Source organism: Carassius auratus, chromosome 43, assembly GCF_003368295.1.
Source record: "Carassius auratus strain Wakin chromosome 43, ASM336829v1, whole genome shotgun sequence".
Lineage (NCBI taxonomy): Eukaryota > Metazoa > Chordata > Actinopteri > Cypriniformes > Cyprinidae > Carassius > Carassius auratus.
In genome coordinates this window covers 10361037-10383434 of record NC_039285.1, presented here as the reverse complement: position 1 = coordinate 10383434, position 22398 = coordinate 10361037, and the positions used below count along the sequence as shown (strand labels likewise).

General features: G+C 38.1%; 1 protein-coding gene across 1 annotated transcript; it reads left to right on the top strand.

Annotated features, from left to right (window-relative positions):
- The first annotated feature begins 3310 nt into the window (after positions 1–3310).
- capn12 (calpain 12) lies at positions 3311–21912 on the top strand. Its single transcript, XM_026230987.1, has 21 exons — positions 3311–3630; positions 4457–4526; positions 7058–7176; positions 9410–9543; positions 9778–9949; positions 10413–10496; positions 10616–10701; positions 10793–10870; positions 11627–11802; positions 12340–12599; positions 13230–13241; positions 13365–13573; positions 13694–13730; positions 13849–13923; positions 14036–14081; positions 14516–14577; positions 15499–15567; positions 15863–15941; positions 16047–16163; positions 18053–18105; positions 18661–21912. Exons 1-21 carry the CDS (start codon positions 3445–3447, stop codon positions 18685–18687), a joined length of 2151 nt encoding a protein of 716 aa, XP_026086772.1. The 5' UTR covers positions 3311–3444; the 3' UTR covers positions 18688–21912.
- The last annotated feature ends 486 nt before the right edge of the window (positions 21913–22398 follow it).

The window sequence follows — 22398 nt, the reverse complement described above, 5'->3', positions numbered from 1 at the left end:
AGCCATTTTCTCTGGGCCAAGGCTCATTTAAAATGGACTGTGGCAAAGTGGAAAACTGTTCTGTGGTCAGACGAATCAAAATGTGAAGTTCTTTTTGGAAAACTGGGACACCATGTCGTCCGGACTAAAGAGGACAAGGACAACCCACGTTGTTATCAGCGCTCAGTTCAGAAGCCTGCATCTCTGATGGGGTTGCATGAGTGCGTGTGGCATGGGCAGCTTACACATCTGGAAAGGCACCATCAATGCTGAAAGGTATATCCAAGCTCCAGAACAACATATGCTCCCATCTAGACGTCATTTCTTTCAGGGAAGACCTTGTATTTTCCAACATGACAATGCCAGACCACATACTGCATCAATTACAACATCATGGCTGCGTAGAAGAAGGATCCGGCTACTGAAATGGCCAGCCTGCAGTCCAGATCTTTCATCCATAGAAAACATTTGGCGCATCAAAAAGAAGAAGATGCTACAAAGAAGACCTACGAGAATTGAGCAACTAGAAGCCTGTGTTAGACAAGAATGGGACAACATTCCTATTCCTAAACTTGAGCAACTTGTCTCCTCAGTCCCCAGACATTTGTAGACTGTTATAAAAAGAAGAGGGGATGCCACACAGTGGTAAACATGGCCTTGTCCAAACTTTTTTGAGATGTGTTGATGCCATGAAGTTAAAAATCAATTTATTTTTCCCTTAAAATTATATACTTTCTCAGTTTAAACATTTGATATGTCATCTATGTTGTACTTTTAATAAAATATTGAAATTTGAAACTTCCACATCATTGCATTCTGTTTTTATTCAAAATTTGTGTAGTGTCCCAACTTTTTTTTGGAATTGGGTTTGTATTTAATTTTTTAATTTTTTTAATCTTTTTTTTTTTGTGTGTGTGTTTGTGAAATATTCCTTAAAACTAGAACCAGTAATGATTGGTCTATAGAATTAAGGATTATTATATTTATACAAGAAGTCTCTTCTGCTCACTATTTCAATGAACTAGAAACATTAATGATCAAATGATAAACTCATAGGGTTTAAAATAATATATAGATATTTCTTACCGGTATACTGTACTTCTGACTAAATAAATCCTTTCTTATTGGACTTTTTTAATGTAAAATATATACATTTTGGATACAGTGAAATGTGAAAAGTAACTGTATTCTACTTTAATATATTTTAAAATGTATTTTTTTTTCTGTGGTGCAAAGCTGAATTTTCAGCAGCTAGTACTCCAGTCTTCAGTGTTACATGATACTTCATAAATCCTTCTAAAATGCTGATTTGATGCTCAAGAAATATTTTGTATTAACACAAATATTTACATAGTTGAAGTTCTGGCACAAATGAGGCACAATAAGGTCAAATTAGCTAACAGGAAACCTGTGCAACACCTCTGCCTTCCCACATACATTTTCACACACACACATACAACAATTCTATGCCACTCCTTAATAACCTCCCAAACAAGCTGTATGTGATACTGAGAAAAGGGAGGGAGGAAATCGCACAGCACCTGGTGACCTCTACTCTCACACAATGTGCGAGATACAGGTCAAAACAGCCATCTGACGGCGAACAGACAGACTGGTTGAACTAGCCTTTACTCCAAAGAAGAGTTTGCGGGTTTCGTTGTCATGTTCCCAATGCTGTGACCAGTCCTGAGGGATCAACCCATACTTAGAGTTAACTGACTTGTCCTTCGCCCCTCAGAAAATAAAACCTTTTCAGTTTCTTGCACAGAATGCAGTGTATAAGAACATAGACTGGGAAAAGAAGGAAAGTCGTGTAGATGTGCATAATGCATAGTGTGCATTATGTGATTGAAAAGCATTTCCACACAAGTTCTTTCGTCATGTATGCGTTTAAATAAAGAAAGGGAGTAGTAGGGTGGCACAAATGTAAAGAGTTGGTTAAATAGAGTGCGACATATTGAGGCAGAATAGTTAAATAGCATGATACAGAGTAATTGTCTTTCTATTCTTGACCTCCCGACCTTCTTTCATCCCATTCTAATGCATCCTTGCATTGGCCACCGCAGCAGTGCCTGGGAACCTACTGGTGTTAATTGATGCCTGTGAGCAGATAGGCTCTGGGTTTGGGTTGTGGGAGCAGTAGGGGTCGTGGACGTGCCGGGAGTGTGATAATGTTCTGGGCGGGTCAGCGACCTTTGTCATTCCGACATAATCCGCTCTAACTGAAAGACCATATGTAGCCTACAGAACATGGGCATCAATAACAGAGTTAATCGTGAGCAGTCGTTCACATCCGTCTCATTATGAGCTGTGTTTATTTAGCCCCTGTAAGCTTGTCTGAATGTCTTTGGCAAAGCGTGGGCCGCTAGTGAAAGAAAGGCAAAGTTTCAAGGTCAGTTGGTTTGATTGGTACAAATGTGTTCATTTATGTTTATCTTCAGTTTAATCTTAATATCAATGCTTACTTTTGTGGCCAACCTTTAGTGTGTTTAAAAAGTTTCTAAAAATATATTTGATGTTTCATAATGCTGTGTGTGGTTTGGTTAGTGGAAAGAATAAAATCTGACAGAGCAGTTGGAATGACTAAATAAAATAAATATATTTTTATTAATAGTTTTGAATCTATGACTCCATCTTTACCCAGAAATAAACACTGCAGTGATTAATAAATATATTTTCTTAGTTATCTCGAAAACTCACCTGACTTGATTGAGGTAGCTGTCTTCGGTTTCTGACAATGCTGTCTGTCAAAACTCGTTCAAGAAATAAGTAAAGCGTCATTATATGTACAAAATTTTGTTATTACAAAATATCATTTGTTTTATCTACTTTTTACAGGATATTATCTGCAAGCAATGAGCATTTTTCGACCCTGTAGCTGTATTTTTTATAGAAAAGAGTGTCGTTGATAATCCAGTGAGTAAAACATAACTAGGAAGAAATTGGCGTTAGTGTGTTAATTTGATTGACAATCCATAACTGAGAAGTAGAGCTAAAACTGAGGTAGTGGCATCGCAGTGCCATCTAGTGCTGAGTTCACACACACACACACACACACAGCTACATATTATATACTAACAGATGTTGATTTTTGTTGAATTTAAATTCCATGGTGTATAAACGCAGAATATATATTTTTTACAGAACGTTAGCGATTCAGCAACACCTACATTATCTTCTTTTTTTCAGACAATTAAATAACAGATAATTAACTTAGGCTGTCTAAATATTAGCAGTAAGACTCGAGTAAGATTTAGATCGGTTAACGTTAGCCGTCCAGGACAGTTAGCCAGCTAGTCGGACATTATCAGACACGTCTCATGTTTCTACGCCTCCCAGGGGCAGTCAACTCGAGAGGGTGGGAATAGGATGGGATGTGCTGCTGCTCCAAACTTTTCTAAAGCTCAAAAACGTCAGCACAGGTTGGGACAGTACTACCACATCTGATCCTACCCACTGACCTAAATGTCTGAGTTAGGCTCCTTTGACAATCCGGTTAAATTCAAAGATCAAGACTATGACGTCCTGCTGCAGAAGTGCATCAAATCTGCAGTTCTGTTCTCAGACACGGTGTTCGCGGCGAACCAAAGCTCCCTCGGTATTCCTGTGGATCCTGACCCTAAAAAGGCAGTGAAGTGGCTGCGCCCAAAGGTAGCTTCATATATATCTTAACTTATTTTGTTGTTGTTTTGTTTTTTTGTTTTTTGTCATTAGCATTATTAGTTGCATATGGACTTTTTTTTACAGGTTTAGATTGCATACCGTGAATTTACAGCTAATTTAATTTATAAAAAATGCATAATAGCATTCACCAACAGTAATTTCTGACATGTGACAATTAGTTACTGTTTAATGAAAAAACGCATCAGAAGATGGAGTACTCAACAGGAAGAATTTTCATTGAACAGTGAACACTAGTAAGATTGCTTGACAGAATTAAAGGTGATGATGCACCTCAAATAAACATTAAAGCAAAAATTTTGCAAAAATTGGGGCATTTATTGATGTGAAGTTGGTCAATAACAATAACTGAAAGAAAGATTGTCCACACAAAAATTTAAATTCTGTCAAAATGTACTTTTACCAAACCTTTAAGCATTTCTTCCTAATGCTAAACAAAAAAGAAGATATTTTGTAGAATGTTTTCAGCCAAACAGTTCTAGCTCCTGTTGACTTCAATTGTATGCACAGAAAATACAATAGAAGTTGTTTAGATATTTTCAAATTATCATATTTCGTCTTCCACAGAAAAAAATAAATAAATAAAAAAAAGTCATACAAGTTTGAAATGACATGAGGGCGAGTAAATTATTTTTCATTTAATGGTGGATTATGACTTTAAGACAGAAATACCCTATACCTGTATATTTCTTGTACATATGCATGTGTTTTCCAATGTCATCAGTCCATCACATGTACTTGCAAATGGTTTTTGGGCTCACACCCATCTTCCTTCCCCAACTCTCCCCCGATTCAGGAAATCACAAGTAATGCTGTCTTTGTTGAGGGCACCATGGGCACCACCGATATCTGCCAGGGCCAGCTGGGTGAGTATACGCCCGTGTTAGCGCATGGTTGTTCATATTTTATGCCAGGATAATGGGATAACGCCTTACTGCACTTCTCAGAAACCAAATCACCCGAAAGCACCCTCAAGGCATGAGCGCTATCAGTGAAATAACTGTCTTTGGCAACGCTCCCACTCTTCCTCTCCTTATCATGCAGATGCCCTTCCCCCCCATCTTCTTCCTCCCAGATCTTCCTCATCATGCTTAATGTACCATCCCCATTCTGCCCCTGTAGCCGCGAGACACTGCGCTGATCTCAGAGCCTCCTGCAGAGTCCCTGCTGAGAGATGCAACATGGAGCCGCCGCAGGCCACTCACATCAAAAACACGACAAATGTACTAGAAACAGAGAGGGATGAAAGCAGAGGGAAGAAAGAGGGAGCGAGAGGTCGGATTGGCATCATCTGTACACCCCTCCCTCTCCCGCCCCCCATTTCCACCCACCTTAAGAATAACAATTATTGTGCACAGCGGGTATTGTTTTATTGCTTTGCCTTACCCCTCTTGCTCCCTCTCTACATATGCGTTGATTTGGTGTTGATGGAAAGTGTTTTTGTTGATGTGCAGTGTTGGCGAGATATTCAACGTTTACAGGCTCAGCTGTATTCTATAGTTTGCCGTTTCCCAACCTTTTTTGTCTTAGATACCCCCAAAGTCCCATGAGAAAGGGACAAGTACACTTTTATCAACACCAGACCATTAATCAAAAAGGTATACAATATTTCAAGTGAAATAATAATTTACATTAATAAGTCAATATGACGTGAAAGTCTTTGTTACAGAAATAGGTTTAAATCAATAATTTAAAAAAAATTTATCATCATTATTGCTGAATGAGTTAAGTGTTTTATTTACCATGCATTTTGATGCATGTGCCATAGCAAGGTACCCTTCACAATCTAAATATCCCCTAAAAGGTGCAGTATGATAATATATTTATATTTAATTTTCAGTTTATTCATTTACAGTTTGTATTTTTCCTAAATAACATGTAAAATATATGTACATATACATATATGGCAGATTCTTTTTTCAAAAGCATATTACATTTCAAAATTGATTTTATTAAAATTTAGGCCAGCTCACTCATTAGCCACTTTCCCATGTTAACCTTTGTAAATGAAAAAAAAATACTGTTGAGATGCCATCAACTCCAAAATACAGATAATCGCCAATAATCGAGAATCACTTTAAAATTCTGCACCGTTTTGTTAGTCTGCACAAAAGCGCTTTACTTTTAGTTTAATTGATGTGTCTTATATTTCGATGGCTGAACCCTGGAGTGGTCACATTTGTTTGGAAGCATATGTCAAAAGTGAAACACAAAACACACAAAAAAAACAGGAACACTGAAACACTCACACACACACTCACACACAAACATTCTTCTTCACACAGAACCCTTCATGCATCTCAAGTTTTTAAACACAAAATCACATTCTATATGACAGCCCTAACATATTTTTGCATTCCACTCCGCTGCTTTTCCATTGTTTTTCTATGTAAACATGCAAACTGACACATTTGATCATTGCGCTTGCATTTTTAACAGTGTCAGAACTTTATGACTCGCCTAATTCAGACTTGTTACATCAATGTGTCCAAACCTTGTATAGGCTCATACCGGCAGTATTTGTTCACATAAAGCATCAAAACTGTAATTTACCACAACTTCACATTCCAGCAAACTGCCAGACTGGATTTACCAGTATTTCCCAAAAGGTCCTGTTCACACATGATCTTTAAATGGTCATTTATCGTTAATTTTCTGCAAAGGGCTAACTTCCCTTTTTGAATCCCCCGAGGATACAATACCATTTAAGGGGTATCCCTCGATACTTGAGTTGAAATACCAAACAATATCCTTGTCACAGCAACATCTGGCTATCATTTATTGCGAAATCCAACATTTCAGACTTTTCTTGTGTTGGTGAAACACACATGCAAAGAACTTCAGACCTCTTGCATCAAAGCAAGCTCATGCTTTGCTTAAATCATGGAGTGTGCATTTGCCACTTAGGATTTGGATGGCCTCTCTAAATAATATATGAACATCGCAATGCATCACTAGAATAACAAACGCATGTAAATAATCTCATTTGAATGGAAATCTACCCAAATAATGCCTTATTCTTTGCACTTCAAGCAGAAATTTTAATCATTTGTTTTCAAGTGACTTTCCACATTAGCGTATCCAGCGGTCGGAAGATTAATTGGACGTATTCCATTGTAGAGCTCTGTTTGGTGTCATTCCTATGGGAGTTGCCTTGTTAAGTATGTTTTTATGAAGTGTTGTCACGCCGAATCCATTTGTGTTTCCCCCACACGAGGCAAACTGACAGCTGTTACCTGTTACAGAGGAATGTCACTGTGCGTGAGATAGACTGCGTGTCTCTTGCTTCTTCAAAGCCTGGATTTCCCCTTTGTGTTTGAGGCTGTGGTCTTCTGTCATAAATATTGATGGAAATGATGTGTTGTGTGACAGAGCCTGATGTCATTTCCTGCTGCAGGTAACTGCTGGCTGCTGGCGGCACTGTCCTGTCTCACCATGCACCCGACTCTGTTTGTGAAAGTGGTTCCATCTGGACAAAGCCTGAGTGAATCCTACGCTGGCATCTTTCGTTTTAGGGTAAGGGCGAACAGGAATCCTAGTTTAAAAACACGACACTTCTGAATTTAAGAGGTCATTCTTTAGAAATAATACAATATGTCATTTTTTTCATTCACAATTGCGGTTTAATCTTATATTAAACTGAAGATAGTTAAAATGTGTATAGAGAAATCATGAGAGAACCCATACACTTTCCATTTTTATAGTCCTAGTGGGGGTCTGTGAGCGAGTCGAATCCGTCCAGAATTGATATCCTCGTTCGAATGCCTTTAAATTATGCATCTGGATTTACTTCTAACTAGCGATGTAGTACGTCCAGGGGAATGGTAATTAGAATCAGTTGTGTTTGACCTTACCATCTCTAACAGCCGAGGCCTTTTCCAGAAACAGCTCCTGTCATCTTCCTTTTGTCCCTATGACATGTACGTCTGCATGCCCCTCCCCCTTTAAACACACACACATGCAAATTATCATAATTCAGCTGTCTGTTTTTCATTCACAGAGAGGGAACATTGCGTTTCTGTTTGTTCCCATGTTGTTTATTTGTTGCAGACCCCTTCAGAATCAGCTTTCACCCTCTAGCTATCATCCGCTCGGTCCACTAATGATCTGATTAAAACCATGCCGGTCGATTAAAGCCAACGTTTGGAATGACCACACCTCTTAAAATGATCTTGGAGTTGCAAACTCCCATGTATCAGTGCTTGCCTACACATATTCCACAATTACAAAAAAAAAAAAAAAAACTGATGACCAGAATAGTCTTTATTTTGTCCGCCTCTCAGGAATCCTGTCAGCCTTGTTATTCAGCAGGAACCACCAGAGGGATACACTTAAAAAAAGAAATCTGTGCTTATAGCCTGAAAAAAAAGTGAGGCTGAGGCACTGTGAGGCTCAAGACAAAATAAAAGTTAACTGATTTACTGAAATCAAATTCTATTTGTTTCAGAGAGTTCACCTTGACAAAGCGTGCACTACAACAAGCCACTACAGCTCTCGTGGCTTGTGTGTGTGGTTGCAAACTGAGGTTAAACTTCTGTGATAACAGCACAGTTAATTAAACAATCAAAATATATTTACACTGAAGAGCTCTTATGGAAGGACGCTCAGCGTTATGTAATTGTTATGCCATTCTCATCATATAATTTCCTTCTGCCTGCCATAGTATTACATTCAGAGGCTAAACAGGTATGTGCAACATGACTTGACCTGATCCAGGAGGGTTAGAGAGGACAGGAAAGAAAGAAGACACATCAAAAACTGATTGACAGGAGAGAAATGAGAATACAAGGAGGTAGAGGACTGTTGATTGGTGGACGATTCCTCAAATGTCTAAACTTGTTACTGTAGCCCAAGGAAATGGACACAGACACATGGACATACACATGGTGCTACCTGCCTGTCTGATATCACATAAATCTTTTGAATTCACATTTACGTTTTTTATTATTTTAATAATATATATTTGTTTAAAACCAAAACGTTCATCATTTAGACCTCCACAACTATCTTTCACAGTTTTCCGCTGTGTGTGTATGACTCTTAGGTAAATTAAAGTGCAATACCATTTGAAATAAATTAATACTTTTATTCGGCAAGCATGCATTCATTTGATCAAAAGTGGACATTTTTCTAATGGTTCAAAAGATTTCAATTTCAAATAAATGCTGTTCTTTTGAACTTTCTATTCATCAAACAATCCTAAAAAGAAAATGGTATATCATGGTTCCCACAAAAGTATTAGTCAGCACAACTGTTTTTAACAATGAAAATAAAAAGAAATGTTTCTTGAGCACCAAATCAACATTTTAAAATGATTAGACAGTATTTGCTGCTGAAAATTAAGTATGCCATCAAAAGAATCAATTATATATTTTTTAATCTAAGTAATACAGATTTGGTGAAAATAAGATATATATATATATATATATATATATATATATATATATATATATATATATATATATATATATATATATATATATATATGTACTGTATATAATAAAAGACTATAATTTTAACAAATCTTACCGAGTCAAATTATTTCCTACAAACTCTTTTTTACATGTTTTCATGCAATGTACATCAAGTGTACACCTTTAAAACAGAGGAGAGATATACTGGTCCAAATATTGCAGGCAGATACAGAACCGTAAATCAGTCCACTTTTTTGGGGTGCATTAACACCCAAATATGCTTGAACAGAGCAAATGTAACCCTGTTCTCTCTCTCTCTCTCTCTCTCTGTGTAGTTCTGGCAGTATGGTGAGTGGGTGGAGGTGGTAGTGGATGACAGGCTGCCTGTGAGAGAGGGCCGTCTGCTTTTCAGCTACTCTCGCACCACCAACGAGTTCTGGAGCGCATTGGTGGAGAAAGCTTATGCCAAGTCAGTTCCAGCATATGTGTCCTTGACTGTGTGGCATGTGTGTGACTGTTCATTAGTGACACCACTCACGTGAAGGCCATTGTTCCTTTGTGTTATTTAATTACTGATATTTTTGGGAAAAAACATCCAGTTGTGAAAAATGATCAAATGCCATTTACAGATGTAGAATAATTCATGTGGAATCAATTGAGGCCCATTGGTAATATTTCTGTGTCTGTCTGTCTGTTCTTAAAGGCTGATTGGTTCTTATGGCAGTCTGAAGGGGGGAATTATCTCAGAGGGAATGGAGGATTTTACGGGGGGCATTGCCTACTCCCTCCACGTGTCTTCTCGGCCCCCACGCATGCTCTGGAGAGCCATCACAGCTGCCCTGGCCAGGAGCAGTCTGCTCAGCTGCTTCATACAGGTATAGACTCATATTCACACAGGCACACACACACACACACTACCTTTGAAATTTTGGGGGTCAGATTTTCTCTTTTAGATTTTCTCTTTTAGTTTTAAAGAAACTAATACTTTAACACAGCAAGGATGCATCAAGTTAATCAAAAATTGACATTAAAGACATTTATAATATGACAAAACCTTCCTATTTTACTAACATTGGAAATAATAATAACCAGCATATTTGAATGATTTCTAAAGTATCATGAGATACTTAAGACTGGAGCAATGGCTTCTGAAACTTCAGAACTAAATTATGCTTTAAAATCTATTATAACAGTTGTTATAATATTTCAAAAATATTTCTGTTTCCACCTTTTACTTTCTAATGTGGCTTTAGTGAGCATGTAAGATGCATGCAATATAAAATATACACGACTTTTTTTACATATTTTAAACACAAATATGTGGTGTTTTGTGTGCAGGCTGCGAGTGTGAAGGAGATTGGCAGTGTGACTTCAGAGGGTCTTATCAAAGGTCATGCCTATGCCATCACTGATACAGATAAGGTATGAATGGAATACTAGTGATTTTAACAGCTTTTGGCAAACACCTCTGCATGTTAGTACCCTTGAGAGCCTAATATACACAGCATATGTTGTCACAAGCTGTGTGTGTGTGTGTGTAGGTCCAGAAGGCGTCTGAAGAGGTCCTGCTGCTGAGGCTGCGGAACCCATGGGGGTTTGTTGAGTACTGTGGACCCTGGAGTGACAAGTGAGAAAGACCTCAACAGCTCATTTTCTTACCATCTCAGAGTTGCATCTCAGCACTGCTTAAGACTGCACACTTGTGTCGGTGTGTGCAGGTGTCAGGACTGGGATTTTATAGATGATGCTCAGAAGGCCAGACTTGAGTTGGCCAAAGTTGAAGATGGAGAATTCTGGTAGGTAAATGTACACTGTACATAATTGTTCCTGATTTCCATAACTCACACAATCAGAGTCTTATCTTGGGACATACATAGTAACTTTATTGTTTGTATATGAAGACATTTCATGCCAGATCAATCACGAAAATAAAATGGCTTTAGTAGCTCTGCAGCATGCTAAAAATAGAAACAGGCTGCTCATCAACTGAAGACACAACTGGTGCTTCCAGTGTAGACAGCACCATTGATTTTATCATGGGAGTGATCTCACACACACACACACACACACACACACACACACACACACACACACTTCTCTATCACCGTCTCTCTCTATTGTTGAGCACTTGCCAAACAGGAATCAATTAAACGCCAAGAATTATATAACACTGCTCATACGACTACTAATAATAACTGCCACTGCAGTCAGCGCATCCCGTAATAGGCCATTTAGTTAAAGAAATAGTTCACCCGAAAATGAAAACTCTGTCATCTTTTCGTTTTTCCAAGGCTGCATGAGTTTTTTCTACTTCTGTTGAACACAAATGAATATATTTTGAAAAATGTAACCAAACAGTTACCATTCGTCGATTTCCATAGCTACTGTAAACTGTTTGGTTACCAGCATTCTTCAAAACATCTTCGTATGTGCTCGACAGGAGAAAGAAACTCATACGGGTTTGGAACAGCTGGAGAAAATGTTCATTTCTAGGTGAACTGTGCCCTTGAATCTGCCTGTGTCCGGACTTCATAAGCATTTGTGTTTTTTAGGATGGGAATAGAGGACTTTTGCCGGCTGTTTAATACAGTGGAAATGTGCAGTGTGAATCCGGACTCTATGTCGGGGGAGGCGAGTGATGACACGGACACCCCGTCCTGGACACTGAGCTCACATCAAGGCACCTGGGTCCCCATGTGCTCTGCTGGGGGCAGCCGTCGTTACCCAAGTAATTGCATGTTTGTTAACAAATATGTCTGATTTATATTATATGATATAACAATATTACGTGACATACAGCCAAGTATGGTGAGAATATGGTGTGCTCTGCATTTAACCCATCCAAAGTGCACACACACACAGCAGTGAACACACACACACACACACACACACACACACACACACACCCGGAGCAGTGGGCAGCCATTTATGCTGTGGGTCCCGGGGAGCAGTTGGGGGTTCGGTGCCTAGCTCAAGGGCACCTCAGTTGTGGTATTGCCAGCCCGAGACTTGAACCCACAACCTTAGGGTTAGGAGTCAAATTCTCTAACCATTAGGCCACAACTTCCCCCTTTCACTATTATAATATCATAATAATATAATAATTTAATATACAGTTCAAAAGATTTCCACAAAACTACTGTTCCAACAAGAAAATATAATACATTTAGGCAGTAATAAAGTAGAAGTATTTTTATTTTATTTTTCACAATTATTTATTTGCTTCCTTAGCGTGCTTCCTCATCACTAATTTTCAATGCCGCAGGATCTTTCTGGAAAAATCCTCAGTTCCAGATGATTCTGTCTGAGAAAGATGTGGATGAGCATGATTATGGAGAGGATGAGGAAGGGGAGGAAGGAGACGGAGAAGACGATGAAGAAGGTGTTGTGGTGGCTCCTGTGAGCAAGACTGAGAAACAGGGAGAGAAGAAGAAGAAGTGCACGGTCCTGGTGGAGCTTCTCCAGAAATACCGCAGACAAAAAGATAAAGTCCACTTTCTCTACATCGCATTTCACATCTACAAGGTGAGAAATTAGGACCCACATTTACATATCATATAAAACTGAGAGGTGCATTTAAGCCAGGCCTTTCATACTTTATGATCCAAAGTCATTAAATGAATCATTATTCTTGTATAGAGTGATGCAAATGAGTAATGGCTGCAGATAATTCAGCTTTGCCATCATATTATAAATTAAACTTTAAAATATGTTGATATAGAAAACAGTATCATATGCTATTTTAAATTATAATAATACTTCACAATATTACTGTTTTTACTGTATTTTAAATGTAATTAATGCAGCCTTTGTGAGTATAAGATACGTCTTACAAAGACATTTAAACAAAAATGTGTGTGTGTGTGTGCAGTATATACAAAAATATACAAAAAATCATATAGACACATACAAATAATGTCACATATGTTGTGTTTCGTGTGAAGGCTAATAAAAATATTTTAATAATAAAATAAAAATGATTAAATTAAAAATAATTTGAATGTGGGAGGGACAATGAAACAGTTAGCTCCATTTTCATCTTTGTAACTTTACCTTTTTTTATTTGTCTTATGCATATTTAAATGCTTCTTTTTATTGCAAATATATTAAGCCCTTTTTTCCTCTCTTGTCTAACCTCTTCATCCTCTTTTCCAGGTTCCCCTTGAGGTGAGCAGCTGAATGAATATCAGCTAGCAGCATTAAAATACAGATACACACTTATCGAAATCATTTCTTGATACATGACTCTATTAAAATACAAACACGCTTTCACATCTTCTCTCCCCTTAGCTGCAGGACAAACCAGGATCTCTGGACCAGCACTTCTTTTCCAACAACCGTTCAGTTGCTCGCTCTGGAAAGTACCGTAGCATCAGGAGCGTGTGGCGGAAGGTGCACCTGGAGCCTAGCAGTTATGTCATCGTAGCCTCCACCTACAGGCCCAACCAGCAGGGGGAGTTCTTCCTCCGTGTTTACACCAAAACCGGCAACATACAGGGGTACAAAGAATGAAAGACACCTCGTCTCTATCTGTTCTGCATTGTGATTTTGGCACAATGCTGTTTACAGTAAGTCTGTCCAGCGGTTAACCATATAAAAGTTTCAAATCTGCTTTATAGGTTCCAGGATTTCCCCTGCACCAACAACTACTCTGTGGTAAGACATACTGACTGAAATGAGAAAGAAGAACAACCGTCTGTGTGTATGTGTGTGTGTAAATACAGTATTTTATATTACTCTCACCATTAATGTGTGTGTGTGTGTTGTTCCATAGGTGGTAATGTCAAAGCCGGTCTTACCTGAGGATCTGTTCAGAGTGCAGAAGTGGTTTGATGAAAAGGCCGGATCAGTAAGCATCTCAGTCCCTTCCAGACACATTCTAGACTGATTTGTGGGCATCTGATGAATCGTTGAAGAAAGCAAACATCTCCAGATATGCGTTTATGTTTTTCACTTTCCAGGATGACAGAGTGAATGCTGTGCAGTTTATGAATCTGGTGAACTCAGGTCAGGGTGAACACATTTAGTACAAGCTGTCTGTCACCACACGGATTGTTCACACACAGCATTAATCAAACACACTTACTGTACCACAAGTGGCCACAAGGTGGAAGTATTGTGTAACTTCTCTTACAAGGTAGTTAAATCGGTGAGATCAATTCCAGCAGCATGTTGCTGTACATTCATATACTTGTATGCATTTAGAAAAAAAAAAGAACACTTTAAAAGTATAAATAAAAAAATTACTAGTGCTGCAGAAATAATGTTTATGTAATACATAATTGTTTATAATAAAATTATTTCCACATGACAGTAGCATTCATATCAGTAACCTAAAGCTTTATTTTTTTTTTCTTGAAAGGGGTCACCATGTCATAATACAGGACTCACTAAACGTTTGCTTTTTGTTCACACTTCTTTTTGCTTTAATTGTGTTTTAGTGTTGGAAAAAGAATATGAACTTCCTCTGGAGACCTGCAGACAGCTCATCTTTGGGGAAGATGTATCCTTTTCCCAGTAGCTATATACATACATATATATATATACACACACACACACACATTCAGTCATTTAGCAGACTCTTTTTATCCAAAGCGACTTACAAATGAGGAAAATAGAAGCAATCAAGACCAACAAAAGGGCAATAATATTTAAGAGAGACAAGTCTTGGTTAGCCTAACTCAGTAGACTTAACAAGTTATATATATATATATATATATATATATATTTATATGTATGTATGTATATATATATATATATATATATATATATATATATATATATATGTATGTATGTATGTATATATGTATTTTATGTATATATATATATGTATATATACATACATATATATATATATGTGTGTGTGTGTGTGTGTGTGTGTGTTTGTGTGTGTTTGTATATGTATATAGGAACTTTTTTATATATATAAAAATAAATCAAGTCAAAAGAATAGAACAAGAATAGAGAATGATAGTGTTAGAGGGACATTTTTTATAATAAATAAATAGAAAATAAGAAGATAGATTTGAAAAAGAATAGGGAATGCTAGTGTAAGAAGCTTTTTTTTTTTTTAAGAAGACCAATAGTAAGAATAGAGAGTGCAAGCGTTAGTGGGTCAAGTGTTTTTTTTTTTTTTTTTTTTTTACTTTCTTAGAATTAGAATAGAGAGTGCTAGAGTGAGAGGGTCAAATGAAGATGGAAGAGATGCGCTTTTAGCCATTTCTTTAAGATGGCTAAGGACTCAGCTGCTCGGATCGAGTTGGGCAAGTCATTCCACCAGGAGGGAACAGTTTGTGTAAAAGTCTGTGGAAGTGATTTTGGGCCTCTTTGGGATGGGATCAATCATACTATTTCACACGGAACAATAAAATACATGTATATTTTTCTAACATTCTTGGTTGATGTTCTTAACGGCTGTGTGTAGACTGGGGGCAGAGGCCGTCTGAACAGAGCTCAAGCAGAGAAGCTGCTCACCTCCCTGCGCAATCTGCAGGTATCTTAGTTCTCATGCGTGAAAAGGTCACTCTCAGCTTTGGCACAGTGTTAGAAAGAGCAGTGAGGACACTGATCTGTGACAGTTATCAGGTTGTGTTAGGCTACATGGAGCGCGTCTTGCACAAACCGAAAGACCTTGGAATGTTGTTGTTTATCCTGTTTATGAACTCATTTGCCTCAGCGCTCTGTGCCTGTGTCGTATCAGAGCTAAATCCCAAACACTGGCTTCCTTTCAAGAAAACAAGGAGAAAGTACTGTTTGATATCACAATTCATAACTCTCTTCCTCCGCAGTCTGTCTTTTTCCAGTTTGATGAGGATTCATCAGGAACCATGAGTCCGTTCGAACTCAGTTTGGCTCTGAATGCTGCAGGTGATCACATATGTACACAAACACCACACCCTGTGTTAATATACAAAAAGCCTCCTCTGAGGCAACCACATGTCCTCCCCCACTGCTGTCTGTGTCTGCCCTCAGGTGTGGAGTGTGACAATGTTGTGCTACAGCTGTTGTGGGAGAGGTTTGGCGCTGGTGAACAATACCTGCCTTTCTGTGGCTTTGTGTCTTGTGTTGCCAGACTGCAGGTGCTCTTTGGTAAGTCCATAACCAGAGAGTTCTTCCAATCCATTTTCGCAACACTATCCTTATTTAGCAATGTGAATGTCCGAGACTTCTGATTCATTAGCCTCTGTATGTATTAGAAGAATAACAAAATATCCAAACTTCCATTCTTCATTAGGTTCACAAAACGCATACCAACTAAATTTTTATAGTCGTTTTAACTTATTCGGCATCAGGACAAATTTGTTTCTGGAATGATTCCTAATTTGAAATGCAGCATACACTACTTCCGAGGTTTCGGGATGCATATTAATAAATGTTTCTCGAGTAGCAAATCTGCATATTAGAATGATTTCTGAAGGATTGTGTGATACTGATAATTAATACTGGCTACCGAGAATTCATCTTTGCTGTCACGAGTGTAAATGACATTTTCAAATATATTCAAATAGAAAACCGTTCTTTTGAATTGCAGAAATGTTTCACAGTATTAATTGTGGCCTAAGTTAGCAAATAGGCTTCTTTTAAAAAAAAATTATATCTTACCAACCCCATACTGTTGAAGGGTAGAGTGTGTTCCTTTATAATATATAAACTCAGTGGTCATTTTATTAGCTACACCTGTTTAATATCCAAACAGCCAATCATGCAGCAGCAATTCAACGCATTAAACCATTCACACATTTAAATAACAATTAGTCGTCTTTCAATCCAGAAGTCGGAATGAGGAAGAAATATGATCTAAGTGACTTTGACCATAAAACTAATTTTAGTGCAAGACAGAATGGTTTTAATTTCACACAATCTGCTGATCTTCTGGGATTTTTGTGCACAATAGTCTGTATAAATCGGCAGAGAATGCTGTAAACACACACACACACACACACACACACACCCACACACATCCAGTGAGTAGCAGTGCTGTGGACAAAAATGCCTTGTTATTCAGAGAGGTCAGAGCAGAGTGACCAGACAGGTTCAAATGTATGGGAAGGTGACAGTTACTGAAATGCGCTGTGCAGAAGAGCCCCTCTGGACACACAGCATGTCAGATGTTGCAGAAGACGTGCTACAGCTGCAGCAGGCCACGGGTTCCACTCCTGTCAGCCAAAAATAGGACACTGAGGTTACAGTGGGCACAAACTCAGCAAAACTTGCTAGTAGAAGACTGGAAAAACATTGCCTGGTCTAAGAAGTCCATTTCCTCTGTGACATGCAGATGAAGGGGTCAGAGTCTTTTATAGACAGTGTGAATCCATGGATCCATCCTAAATCGTTGTGAGGAAAATAACACGCATCATTTAAAAGCTCAAAGGATTAGTTCACTCAGAAATGAACATTTTCTGAAAATGTATGCACCCTCAGGCCATCTAGATGAGTTTGTTTCAAACAGCTAATTAAAACATCACAATAATTCATTGTTAATAGCTTGGAGTGTTTATAATAAATAAATCACTTAAGACATTTTTAACTTCAAACCATTGCTTCCTGCTGAAATATGAGACCACTATCCATAATATTGTTTCCTCCAGTAAAAAGAAAAAGAGGTCTAATCTGAATCAGGAGAGAAATATGCACAGATCAAGCACAATTTATTAGTGAAAACAGTTTTAAACAAATCTATTGGTAGAGTTTGATGTGAGAGAACAACAGGAGCGTGGGGATTTTCACTGGAGAAAGTGTTACTGGGGATTTTGGCCTTAAAGTTAAAGTTAAAATGCCTTGAAGATGAATTTGTTCCTTAGATCTTAGATCTGCTTCTAGTGTGAAGGTAAAGATAATTGCGTAGCACTGCATCTCATCATGCTGTTTACTGGCATGCCTAAAAGCTGTCGAGGTGTTCATGCCATCATTAACATAGATGTGAGAGTCTGTAAACATGTTAACTGGAAGGATTCAGCTTGCCAATTGTTTCTCCTCAGATCTTTTTGAGTCGGAGACCAACCCCGAGTTGAAGGACAAGGGCATCAATGCTGTAAGATCTTGTTTGTCAAAATCAGCTCATTTATTTCAATCTCTTCCACAGCCATCTCTGAATTCCCTCCGATTGATGTTCAAATGAATAACACTTATTAAAATTATCACTGCCTGTCTAGCTATAGTCTAGAGAACTTTGATATAAGTGTCTTCCAGATTAAAGTCAATAAAAGTACCAGAAACAAGAACTCTTATTTTAAATGTATATTAATAATATTAAAATCAGTCATAAATAATTAGCTAAATAAATCAGCAGAAATTAAAAAGCCACAAAAATTCCTTCATGTAAAAGCTGTATTACTTTATTTCATCTTTAGAATGCAAAGATGATACTTTGAGAAATGTTTTGAATATGAAAGTGCATGGTCACCAAAATAGTCGCACACGTTTGAATCAACATAAGTGTGAATGAATGATGAAAGAATTTAGTTTTTCGGGATAACTGTCAATTTCTGGTTGTGTTTATCTATACCATGAATGTATAATATGAGGGTATATTTATTAATAATGTGCACAGCATGTTTCCTGAATCATTTCTCTGGTCTTTGTGCAGTGGCTCCTGAAGCTGTTGGCTGTGTGAGCCTGTCCAGACCCGACACCTCAGCGGGACAGACCTGCTAGGCCAAGACCACTCTGACGTCATCCACCTGAGCCTACGTCTCCTACATCTCCCCCTCTTCTATCTCATTTGTGATCTGCGGACCTTTGTCCTGCAGTTACATCCACCCACTCACCGCTCCATCAGTTGGGGTCTATGACCGTGTAGGTCATTACTGCCTGGATACAAAACAGCATTTCGCATTTCATCCCCCTCGGCCCACCCTAACATAATGTGTATGTGTATTTGCATTCATAATAAGCAAAACATGTGAGATATTTTAACAGGAATATTTTACTCGTAAATGACCATTCTGTTATCTTTTACTCACTCCCACGTCATTCCGAACCCACATGACTTTATTTCTTCTGTGGAGCGCAAAAGAAGATACTTAGCAGGATGCCCAAGCTGCTGTTTTAATGAAAGTCAATGGAGACCAGGGACAGTCGTGATCACCGTTCACTTTTATTGTAAGGAAAAGAGAAGCTCGGACATTCTTCTTAATATCTTCTTTAAAGTGATTTGGATTTGAAATCAAGGTAAATGATGAAAAGAATGTGTTTAAATCTATATTTTAAACCAATTACCCACATTTACCCATGTCAATTTAATGTTAAGTTAGTGTGATTTAGTGCCAGCAAATTTGATATGTGATTACTCAAAATATCATGCAATTAATTGGATTCAAATTTTGAGTCATTGATTGCTTTAATTATTGGTGAGGCATTATACAGTCATAGATTTTGAACAGTCATATCTGCTTTCATATGCTTTTAGAAGACGAGCAGGACTGTTGACTGTTGATGCATTTAAACCAGAGGATCGTTATTATGCTTGTAACAAGGAGCCTAATTGCATTTTTTTCTTTTTTCATACAGCATGAGTTGTACTTCCTCTTCTACCGTTTTCCCTCTTAGGAACATTTATGCATCTCTGCTCCGTCTTTAAAAGTTGAGAATGTTTTTTACCTCCAAATATAAAAGTACAAGTCATAATCTTTCATCACGGGGCATTTCTATATTAATTTTTATCTGTGCGTATACCTACACCTCCACACACATACACACACACTCACACACACACACTCACACACACACATTGTTCAGGGAGCAAGATAGTAGCTGTGGGTATTAAAAGCGATGTCTCAGCAGCCCTGCACGCACCGGCTCTATTCTTATCGCTCTGACGCCACGCACAGCGTCATCACGCCATCGCTCCCTCCTCCGCTACGCTCTCCCTGCATCCCTCCCTCCAGCTCTCTCTAGTAACTGTCTCATTCTCACAATCTGCTTCCTCCTCGTTGCGTACCTTGCGCTCGCTCACTCACACATGCGTGTATGCTTGCTCACACACACACACGCGCTCTTGTCCTCTCTCCCGCTGCTCCTATTAATAGAAACCTTTGCTCACACAATGCTTCCTCTCTGCTGTAAGGTGACCGAACAGAGGTTGCCCCCAGCAACAGTCCAAGCGCCTCTGGAAATGACAAGAAAAAGCATGCACGCACGTCCGTCATTACTCTCTCAATCACTTCCTCTTCCATAATTTTCCCAGGTACATCTTGTACTTTTTATTCCATGATCCCTAAGTGTATTCGCTTCTCTAAAAGCTACTCTTGACTCGGTTATCTCTGTCCGCCTGTCTTGCTTTCTTTCTGTGAAGTGAGCCAGAATAATTGTCCAAAAATACTAGGATCCATTAGCATTTCTATTCATCAATCTGGCAGAAGATTCCCAGAACTATGCAATTTGAAATCTGCCGTCTCAAATCTAAAAAACAATTTGAAATCTGCCATCCTTGCTCATGGGCGCTCAGTTCAGTTACTTGTTTTGGACCAATTACTTGAACCCCAAATGTCTTGTGGCTAAACACTCTTGACTTGATTAGCTGAGGGCAACACAAGAAAGCTCACAGTCCCAAATCCTTTGGAGTAGGCATGAAAATCAGCAGAGAACAATATGTCCATTTTATGCTTCTAAAAGCTTTCCAGGAAAAAAAAAACAGGCACAGGTAAAAATTTTTGTTTTACCATTTGCTCCAATAGCAAAATTTCTACACTACAGAGATCGGTTACGTTGGTCAGAAGAGAGAAAGAAGTCAAATTTGCCATCTCTTCTTCAGCCGTTGTATTAAAAAGCAGCATTAACCATTTTTTTTCTGTAATTTGCCAATCATTTATAGCGTAATAAATGTACATTAATAAAAAAAAATGAAAATATAAAAATTGCTAGATTTACAATGCTTATAACTCATCACAGTTTGCAAAAAGGGTTCATTATTAAGTGGCATCTTCTAACAAACATTCTTGCATTTAAATAATATATATGTTTTGTCCACCAATATAAAACTTAAAATTTACAATTACACTCGGGACACTAGGAATCAAATAAAACCCATGAAAGTTCAGTTTTCTTTGAAGTAAAAATACTGAATAGCCACAAAATACGTACTTTGCCACCAAATACATACCATTCTAAAGCACTCATAATGTTTTATCAGTGATTTGGCTTAAAATAGAAGTATTGAATTACCCCCCCCCCCCCCCCACCAAAAAAAAACAAAAAAAAAAACAGAGGGTTAGTGTTTACCTGTGGATAGAATGAAAGTGTCTGCCAAAAACACAGCAGACCAAGGTTATTCACACAGACCCAGTAGCTTCCTAACACATTTTGCACTTGGCTTATAAATAGGCAAGAACTATTCCTTTGCTTGTTTTTGGTGTTGTTATTCAGTTGGGAATTCATTTGTTGTGATATAATAACATAATAATAACAATATTACGTAGAATAATTATTAAGCATAAAAATGAGCTTCTCCCTTTTCGATGAGGTGTGAAATCTGTCTCTGACTGGCGTTTTTAAAACCTTTTTCTGCTGCCATTTTTCAATCAAATGTTCACTCCAATCAGATAACGCATATTTGTTTGGAAAGAAATAGGTATCAATTAAAAAGTTTGCCCAACTGAATGAGTACAAGCCAAGATGACAGAAATATCAAAAATGTGTGCAGTTTCCTTTCTGAGAAACATGGACTAAAATAACTGAGAAAGAATTGGGTTTCTGGCAGATAGAACATTTACTTTGAATATAATTACTAAGGAGGAAATAGGCACAGCAGCTTGCCGAACATGTGTTTGTGTGACATAGACTGATTCAGAATTGCAGGGTTGAATGAATAAATTCCTCCAACCTTTTCTCCACCTCCCTCCATCTGTGTTCATGTTATCATTATTTTCTCCATCACCCCCCGCTTCATTCCCCCATTGATCCCATTGGTGCGCCGCTGTGACATGTTTTGCCTTTCATTTCTTGCCGACACTCGGTCATTTGGTACAGTTCTACGGGGGTGGCACACAGGAATAGCTCCAGAGTTGTAGAGCAGCGTGTGTGGGAGCGTTTTCCAGAGTGGAAGCTCCTTAAGGAAGGTGCCTTTTTTAAGCAGACTGCCTAGATGCATTTTTAGAACTGGCTGGAGAACACAATTCTACTGAAATTGATGTCACAGGATGTATTTATAGATATTTACATGAAGTATTTCATGGATTTACAGGGCAATTGAGCCAAAGGGTGGCTGTCTCTGAATGTCTCCATCCTGAGAATGTGCATCAGTCAGACGGTCGTTTTAACGCAAAATAGTTGTACTATAAATGAAGAGAGCATTTGGGAGTCAGTGCTTACGAACAACATCAATATG